At 48.2% G+C, this 9,637-nt stretch overlaps 1 protein-coding gene across 2 annotated transcripts; it reads left to right on the top strand.

The window, feature by feature from the left end:
* The first annotated feature begins 730 nt into the window (after positions 1-730).
* On the top strand, positions 731-9,581 carry LOC310837481 (zinc finger protein 202-like). 2 transcript variants are annotated; one of them, XM_083724127.1, is made up of 5 exons: positions 731-926; positions 2,972-3,043; positions 4,870-5,579; positions 6,813-6,945; positions 7,976-9,581. In XM_083724127.1, exons 2-5 carry the CDS (start codon positions 3,022-3,024, stop codon positions 8,860-8,862), a joined length of 1,752 nt encoding a protein of 583 aa, XP_083580253.1. In that variant the 5' UTR covers positions 731-926; positions 2,972-3,021; the 3' UTR covers positions 8,863-9,581. The 2 variants fall into 2 exon arrangements, with proteins under 2 accessions (XP_083580253.1, XP_083580252.1); XM_083724126.1 differs by having other exon boundaries at positions 746-926; positions 4,875-5,579.
* Positions 9,582-9,637: the final 56 nt, after the last annotated feature.

The following is a 9,637-nucleotide window of genomic DNA, read 5'->3' as shown; positions in this document are numbered from 1 at the left end:
GCATGTAGAAGGTCCCTGGTTCAATCCCTGGTACATTATTGAATTATATCGCTGCTGTAACTTGAATTTTATATATATATAATTGTAGAAGGGACAACGTGGATCATCTTGGACAACCCCCAGCCGTGCAGGACTGGAACCCACAGCCCAGAGATTAAAAGTCTAATGCTCTACTGACTGAGCTAAACTGCTTCTATTAAGAAAAAATAAAAAATATCCAGCAGCAGTAGAACAGATGAAGTGTAAAAACAGAATAGACTTCAAGCAGTAGCATCTCTTGCTGATATTAACAGCCCAGGAAGAATACTCCGACTTTACCTCAGATTGTATAAATCGCCTTTTACTAACGATTTCTGCAGGGAGGAGCATTTATAAGTTTCTAACTGATTTTTTTCACGTCCTGCTTCAGTAGGACTGGGGGTAAAAACAGTCCAGGAAGAACTGAGTAAATGAAAAACATATAATGAAGGTGCCAAAATGACCTGTCCAGTGTTAATACAGGGGTGTGGCCTGAGGGGTGCAGTCCCTTTTGTTTGCGGGAGGGTGAAGAGGGGATTTCAAAAAATGCTTTAAGTAAAAATATCTCCAGCCTTCTGTCTCTTGTCTTATTGTATGCCTTCATAATCCAGCTCTCCCAAGCTGCTCTTTGGGTTCCATTTGTTGTAAGCGTCGCCTGTAGCAACGGGGCCTACAGGCATTCCAGAAGCCAGACCCCTCATCAGCTTGCCTTCCCTTTCCTTGGTGGTAGAGGAGGGTGAAAACTCAGGATGGTGGCGGCTGGACTTGCTTGGTCTGTGGTGATCATTTCCCATTAAGCAACCAGTCATGTTGAGGAAATAGTGTTACTCAGGTTGATGTTGGGGCTGCCAGCTCTCAACCCCACGCATCCCACCAGCAGTTCTGCATCGGAGACAAAATTTCAACAGGTGAATAAGGTTGCTGCCCACAGGCAATCCTGGAAAACAGCTTTTCTTCAGGATTCCAACCAAGTCGGCTTCTGGGTGTAGATATCAACCATTAAACAGAAAAGAAGATGTGAATCTATTCCAAGGCTTGTTTTGAGATTGGGGGTGGGGGTGGAGAGGGCGTTATTCCAGCTTGTAGCTTTTTCCCAAAACTTACTCCTGTTTATTTTATAGTAGCCAGAGAAGAACAGTGCACAAAACATTTCTGTCTCTTGACAGCTGTTTATTATGCTGCCTTTCCTCCAGAGAGCTTAGTACTGCGAGCATCGTGCTTGGCTCACCTCCAATTTTAATTAATTAATTAGAACATTTTATAAGCCTTTCATCAGAAGGCTGCCAAGGTGGGAAATGCATCCAAATTAAAACAAATATTAAAAACCTCCCATGAAGGAGAGTCTGTACCACTGTCTAACAGCTCTTACTGTCAGAAAGTTCTTTCTGATACTTGGTTGTAATCTAAGGAAACCATTGGTTTGAGTTCTACCCTTTGGAGCAGGAGAGAACAAACTTGCTCCCTCTTCCATGTGACAGCCCTTGAGATATTTAAAGATGGCTAGCCTATCTCCTCTCAGTCTCCTCTTTTCCAGGCTAAACATACCCAGCTCCTTCAACCCTTCCTCATCAGGCTTGGTTTCCAGATCCTTGATCATCTTGGTCGCCCTCCTCTGCACACTTTCCAACTTATCAATATCCTCCTTAAATTGTGGTGCCCAGAACTGGACACAGTATTCCAGGTGTGGTCTGCCCAAGGCAGAGTAGAATGGTACTATAACTTCCTTTAAAAGGGATGCAGGTGGCGCTGTGGGTTAAACCACAGAGCCTAGGACTTGTCAATCAGAAGGTCAGCGGTTTGAATCCCCGCAACGGGATGAGCTCCCGTTGCTCAGTCCCTGCTCCTGCCAACCTAGCAGTTTGAAAGCACGTCAAAGTGCAAGTAGATAAATAGGTACCACTCCAGCAGGAAGGTAAACGGCGTTTCCGTGCGCTGCTCTGGTTCGCCAGAAGCAGCTTAGTCATGCTGGCCACATGACCCGGAAGCTGTATAAATAAAGTGAGATGAGTGCCGCAATCCCAGAGTTGGCCACAATTGCACCTAATGGTCAGGGGTCCCTTTACCTTTACAGTGGTACTTCGGGTTAAGTACTTAATTCGTTCCAGAGGTCCGTTCTTAACCTGAAACTGTTCTTAACCTGAAACACCATTTTAGCTAATGGGGCCTCCTGCTGCCACTGTGCCGCCAGAGCACAATTTCTGTTCTCATCCTGAAGCAAAGGTCTTAATTGGAGGTACTATTTCTGGGTTAGCAGAGTCTGTAACCTGAAGCGTATGTAACCTGAGGTACCACTGTATAACTTCCTTTGGGGTTTTTGTTTTTTTTTTTGTGGAGAAGAAAGAGAAAATATGCTTAAGCGTTTTTCCCAACACACAAAACAGGTCCCTCTCTACAGGCTCTAGCTCAGGCATAGGCAAACTCGACCCTCCAGACACTTTGGGACCACAATTCCCATCATCCCTGACCACTGGTCCTGTTAGCTAGGGATGATGGGAGCACTGTATAACTTCCTTTGATCTGGGTACTGCAGCCTAGAATAGCATTAGCTCTTTTTGCTGCTCCATCACACTGTTGATACAGCTGGTGGTCCACTAAGACCCCTACTGGCAAGCCAGATGTCTCCGCATCTTATATTGGTTCCCTACTGCAGGAAAGGTGAAATCTGCATTCATTGTTCCGCCCTCTTTCGCCTCTGGCCCCGCCCACTGCTGCTTTGTGCCCCGACTCAGCTCAAGCGAATATAACCCTTAGGCTGAAAAGGGTTCCCCTCTCTTGCTTTAGCGTCTCCTACGCTTCGCCTAAAGGGGGTGGTTAAATGCACCGAGATGTATTTCCTAGAGAGACCCAGCAAGGCACAACAGATGCAAAAACTCGGAGGACTGCTCTTCCGGCTTCCTCTCCTTGCAGCTGCATCTCTTTTAACTTCTGCATATATATGTATATTTATTTCTAGTCTGGAAACAGCTGCAAGATCGCCAGATTGCAGATCGCCAGAAGAGTGCAATGCAACGGCTGCAAAGGGAAGGTGAGTTCAACGGAAGGAGGGAAATAATTCAGAGAAAGCGGAATGTTTGGGTAGGGGGTGGACTGCAGAAAATCCATGCTTGCAGAGAGGGGGCTTTGCAAAATAGAGGCACTTTAAAGCCACTTTTCCCCGCCAGATCAGAAGGAGCTCCTTTTCACTGGCACCAGCGGGGTATAGGGAGGTATACAAAGTTAATAAGTTGTTGTTGTTGTTTCAGTGGGACCAGGATCAAAGCTGTAGGGGTGGTGAGGAAAAGGAAGAGAGGCTCTGGGTGCGATGCTTGTTGCAACCAGCAGGAACATTGGAAGCTGCTGTGCACTGAGTCAGACCACTGGTCCAGCTAGCTCAGTCGTGTCTGCACACTGACAGGCAGCAGCTTCCAGGGATCTGGAACCAAAATGGTCAAAGGCCTGGAAACGATGCCTTATGAGGAACGGCTAAGGGAGCTGGGCATGTTTAGCCTGGAGAAGAGGAGGTTAAGGGGTGATATGATAGCCATGTTCAAATATATAAAAGGGTGTCACATAGAGGAGGGAGAAAGGTTGTTTTCTGCTGCTCCAGAGAAGCGGACACGGAGCAATGGATCCAAACTACAAGGAAGAAGATTCCACCTAAACATTAGGAGGAACTTCCTGACAGTAAGAGCTGTTCGACAGTGGAATTTGCTGCCAAGGAGTGTGGTGGAGTCTCCTTCTTTGGAGGTCTTTAAGCAGAGGCTTGACAACCATATGTCAGGAGTGCTCTGATGGTGTTTCCTGCTTGGCAGGGGGTTGGACTCGATGGGCCTTGTGGTCTCTTCCAACTCTATGATTCTATCTCTCCCATTCCTCCCCGGAGATACTTGGGGGGTAGAATCTGGAACCTTCTGTGTTCAAAGCAGACACTCTGCCACTGAGCTATGGCCTTTCCCAAACAGAAAACATTGTTCATGAATAAACAACGTGGGGTGGGGTGGTTGGGCAAGAATTGAGTTCCCTTACCTTTTCAAAATTAAATAATTGGGGTTTTTTGGCTGGGAGGAGCTGAAATGGATATACACCCAATGCCTGAGTAAAAGAAATACCACCTATATATGTAATAAATAAAGTTGTGGCCATTTCTAATCCAGATCACTCTCTGCTTGAGTTTATTAATCAGATCTTATATTTTGGCCCAGCACCTGGGTTGTGTGTGCATGTGGCACTGCGACTAGGCCCAAAATAAAATGAATAAATAATCAAACAAACTTTGTGGTGAACTCCCCCATAAAAAAGCACTGATTAATAGTAAGGACATAAAAAGAGCCCTGATCCAGCAGAACTTCACGTTCTTATTTCTTCATGAGGCCTGTTGCCATCACACTTCGCTTGCAGGCACCCTGTATGTATGTGTCAGGCACCTGAGTGAAAAGGATGCTGAACTACCCAGACTTTTGGTCTGATCCATCAGGGCTCGTCTTGCAGGGTGGAGGCTGCCCCAGTCAAAAGAGATGGATCATTTACTGCACCTGCTTCTCTTTGACAATCTCCACAGACATGCAATATCAATGGCTGCTAGCTCTGGGGGCTAGGTTATCAGTCCACTGTCAGAGGCAATGTTTGCCAGCTGCTGGGAGTCGATACAGTACTAGATGGACCATTGACCCAGTCCAGAAGGCTTGTCTTATGTTCTTACGGTCTCCCCAGACAGGGCATATGATTGCTAGATTGCTGTCCTTGTTACTAGATAAATAGTTACCTGATGAGGGGCTGATAAACCTTCCTCCGCAACAGATTGCTTTCAACACCTTTGGGAGGAAGGTGGTCAAAGATTTTGTTGTTGTTGTGACATTGATTGTTAATTCGCAGGGCAGAAAGAAATAAAAACAGAGAAGCAGGACTCCGATGGATCTGAAAAGGGGGACAGGCCAGAGGGGGGCGAAACAGACCTTCATGTCACCCAGGTGGGGACCAGCACAGAGCTTCTGGCTGGGCTGGCTCCAAAGCCAATTAAGCAGGAACCTGAGGAGGAGCTGCAGCCGTGCTGGGAGGCCCAGTGGCAGGAGTTCCTGAAGACCATGCAGGCCCCTTGCTTAGGATGGAGACCCTCACAGCTGTCTCTGCTCCACTCAGGGGAAGGCCCCAAGGAATTCCGGGCCTCCTCTTGGCCAAGAAGAGGGTGTGCCGCCCCAATTCTCCCCAGCCTTCCTAGAGAAGCCCTCCAGAAGGCCCATGAAAGCAGCCCAGATCCCCCTGCAAGAGTGAAAGAAGAGATGATGGAGGAGGACGAGCCCATAGGCCTGGAGACTCGGTGCCAGTGCTTCCGGCGGTTCTGCTACTGGGAGGCCGAGGGTCCCCGCGAGGTGTGCAGGCGGCTCCAGGGGCTTTGCCGCCAGTGGCTGAGGCCCGAGAGGCACAGCAAGGAGCAGATCCTAGAACTGGTGACCCTGGAGCAGTTCCTAGCTGTCCTGCCCCAGGAAATGCAGAGCTGGGTCAGGGATGGCTGCCCACAGACCTGTGCCCAGGCGGTGGCCCTGGCGGAGGATTACCTGCTGAGGCTGGAGAGGAGAGAAGAACCGGTGAGTGCATTCTGCTTGGACTCAGTCCTGAGGACTTATGCAGGAAATGCACCCTGCTCTTGGATGTAACTAATCTCTCTATCAGGTTGCACATCATTCCTCTCTGTGCCATTGTGCAGGTGGGGAGTAGTTAAATCAGGGGTGTGGAAACTGAATCATAGCTCCTTGAGGTATGATTTTCATCAGATCTCAAGGACCACGTCTCCCCATATGAAGCAAGCTGGACCCTGCGATCATCATCTGAGGCCCTTCTTTGTGTGTCTCCTCTGCAAGGCGTCCGCAGTGTGACAACATAAGAACAGGCCTTTTCTGTGGTGACTCCCCATTTGTGGGATGCTCTCCCCAGGGCGGCTCACCTGGTGCCTCCATTACATACAGACTAAAACCAGTCCTCTTTTCCCAGGCCTTTGACTAATTAAGCAATATATAGCCTCTTAAACTGCAGGGGGATTGTTTTTGTTTGTTATTATGGTGTGTATTCTTAAATTTTTATATTATAAACCACCCTGTGATTTTCAGATGGGCAGTACAGAAATTTAATAAATCACCATCCCTGATGGTTGGCATGTGCTGGCTGGGGCTGATGGGAATTGGAATCCAATTGGAAGGACCACAGATTCCTCATCCCTGAGTTAAAGGAGCCCTCCATGTGCAGAGGTGGTCTGTCTTTGTAAATACCAGATTGCTGGGATAAACAATGGAGGCAGGTGAAGTTTTTAATACCCCTTTTGTTTAAAGGGGACATTTGGTTGCCTGCTGTGCTGCTGCTGCTGCTGCTGCTGCTGCTGCTGCTGCTGCTGCTGCTGCTTCTTCTTCTTCTTCTTCTTCTTCTTCTTCTTCTTCTTCTTCTTACTATTATTATATTATTTTTATTATTATTTATTACATTCTTATCCCATCTTGCTTCCCAGGAGCTCAAGGTGGCTTATATAGTCCTCCTCACAACAACCCTGTGAGGTAGGTTAGGGTGAGAGTAAGCAACTGGCCCAAGCTCACCCAATGAGCTTTGTGGCTGAGTGGGGATTTGAAGTCTTGTCTCGCAGGTCCTAGTCAACGACTAATTGATACATATGAGATAGTTATCTGCTATATAGATAAGCCTTTCCCAACCTGTGGTCCTCGAGACGGCAGCTCTTGCTCCACTACTGCTCCCATCACCTTCGGCCTGGCTGGGGCTGATGGGAGTTGGCCTGATCTTGCAGGGCTGTTTTCTGAATGGTATCCCCTGTTCAGTTTCAGGAGCTGGAGCCTTTTGAGCAGGTGATTGTTAATTCCCCCAAGGCAGAAAAGGACCCGTCGGACACCGAAGAGTTGCAGCTCCCCATGGCGGTTGAGCAGGACAGCGATGGGGAGACGAACTTGCTCAGTAAGTGTTGCTGGAAGAGGAGAGCCTGGGGCTGATGGAACGGGCTCATATCGGAACCAGATCTGAGGAAAAGAGAGGCATTCCCTTAGGAGGAGCCCATTCCTCAGGAGATGGGGATGAACACCTATCTTCTCATGCCAAGGATACTTCTCCAGTGGGTGGAGGGTTTGTGGTAGTGGGCGATTTGATCATTAGGAATATATAGATCATGCTGCATTTGCAAGAAATCTATATTTTAATGCACATTTTGGAACTGACTGACTGTTGATGTCAGGCAGGTGCCTTCACTGTACTCCTTTCAGTGCCAGCTAAAAACATTGTTGAGGCAAGCCTATGAAGACATGTTGAACGTTGACATGTGTTTTAACCTGTTTTTTAACTCATTGTTGATTTGATGGTTTTAAATTGTTGTTTTAAACTCTCTTCTTCCTGATAGTTTCGTTGTTTTATACTTTTTGTAAACCTCTTTGAGGGTACCCCCCCCCCCGCAATCAAGTGGTTATATACAGTTTATGAAATAAATTGATAAAATATTGAAGACGGATATACTGACTTTTTCTACCCCCTGCCTAATTTTTTAGCCTTCTTTCATGCCACCCCCTGCCACTGCTCCATGCTTTTTCTAAATGGAAAAATGTCAAATTCTTTAAACCAGTGGTTCCAAAACTTTTTCAGGTGATCACCCCCTTGATTCCATAAACTCATATGACTCCAGTGTTCCCTACCCTATAAAAAGCATCCTTCAGAATAGTGGTTTGCACAAGCCACAAAAAAAAGACAGAAACATAATAAGGTTCTAAACAGCAACAATCAATTGCACATTTATTCAAAATCCAGTTAAAACTATTTAGCTTAATTACTTCAACAAAATGGATGAACTTGATCCAGTAATCTCAGCTTTTCAAAGTCTGATAGACACCTCCAGGGCCAGAACTGCCGTCAACTTGCCTCTTAGTACCCTCCCCGGCACTGCCCACACTGGGAACTATTCCGTTATACCCACATTCTTGTTCTCTCTTTGTTTAATTAGGTGATGGGCAGCTTAGTGAGAATGAGGAGGAGAATAGTCAGCTGGAGAGATGTGAGCAAGCTGAAGCAAGTTGGGTGCCCAGAGAAAAAGCCCGAGGGGGATTTACCCAGGATTCTCTGTTTGTTTCCGGAACTGAGAAGAAGGAGAAGAATCTTCATGTAGAAAGACCCAAGGGAGTGGAACTTAGCGAGACCTCCTTGGAAAAGGGCAGTGGGGCTTTGTTCCAGGTGTCTGAAGGGCCCGCAAGTCGGCAGGGGGTGAAGAAGCTCCAGGAAGACCCTCTGGGAAACACCCTGAGGAAAGGCTTTGACTGCAGAGAAGATGATGCTCTACGCTTCAACAAAAACCCCTCCCAAGGGAGAATCCCCAATGAGACGCCTGAGAAGGCAGAGTGCAGGAAAGGCTTCTCCCAGAGCCCCGACGTATCTCGTCCGGAGAAGGCGCCGTCGTACGAGTGCTCCTACTGCGGGAAGAGGTGGCCTTGCCAGTCCCAGCTGCGCCGGCACGTGAAGATCCACACGGGGGAGCGGCCCCACAAATGCACGGACTGCGGGAAAAGCTTCAGCACCAGCTCCAACCTCAGCCAGCACAAGCGGGTCCACACCGGGGAACGGCCATACAGCTGCAAAGACTGCGGGAAAAGCTACCGGCGCCGAGCGTCGCTGCTCCAGCATGAGCGGGAGACCTGCCGGAAGGGTAGCCACTTAAACGCCCCAGCGCTGGGTTACGTGGTCCTGGGGAACTGCACTTTGCTGTGCATGAAAAAGTCGGCGCAGGGCGGGAGGAACCGCGTGATCGCGCCAAAGGGAGGGGAGGCCCCCCTAGCCGCTCAGCCCTTAAATATGTTGACAGGATATGTGCCGGAAAGTAGCCATCCCAATGATTAGAGCGCAATGGGGTGGGGACAGGGGCAGGACTGAGAAATCCTTCGAAGAGCGTGGTTGGAGCTTTATTTGGGAATCGACAGCGGCAGGAAACGCACCCTTTGTGGTGCCGACCCCCTGTGGCAGCTCAGTGTGTAGAAACCTGTCCTAGCTACAGAGTAACTCAGTAACTCTGAGAGGCACTGAAAAGGTGGTTTGTTGGGCCTGACGCATTGCTAAGTGGGAACGATTTGCCATTGCTTTTACTGCAGAGTGAAAATATGCTGACCCTGATAACATCATACGTCAGGAATGCACTGAAAATGTTGCTGGGACTTCAGCTCCCCATCAGCCCTAACCAAAATGGCCAGATGGGAGCTGCTGGTCCAGCAACATGTAGAAGGCACCGCATTGGTGATTCCCACCACATGTTTTTAAAAAGCAAGATCTGCCACATCAAGCAGAACATGCTAGCCATGCACAGGTGGCCTGCCAGACACTTAACAAGCAGCTTGGTTTTGCAGGCCCCAGCAGGCCACCGTACATGGGCTGTGTAACATCTGGGCTCACTCAGCTGATGGGCGAGGAATGTGTGTCACGTGTTGTGCAGGCTTCAAATGCAGTATGCGACAGGAGTGGGTCTGGAAGTGTGTTCGGATTGCGAAAATACCACGAAACCTTGGTCAATGAGCACAAGTCTCACCTACGTGCAGGAACTATATAAATATTCTGTTTGAGAGAAACATCCGCTGTTGCATTTGTCTTTTATTCAATATCAGAAAATAAACCCTGGGAGGTC

This window comes from Podarcis gaigeae, assembly GCF_964106915.1.
Source record: "Podarcis gaigeae genome assembly, chromosome: 2".
In the NCBI taxonomy this organism is placed as follows: Eukaryota; Metazoa; Chordata; class Lepidosauria; order Squamata; family Lacertidae; genus Podarcis; species Podarcis gaigeae.
The sequence above is the reverse complement of the archived record's forward strand: the minus strand, read 5'-3'. Positions and strand labels throughout refer to the sequence as shown.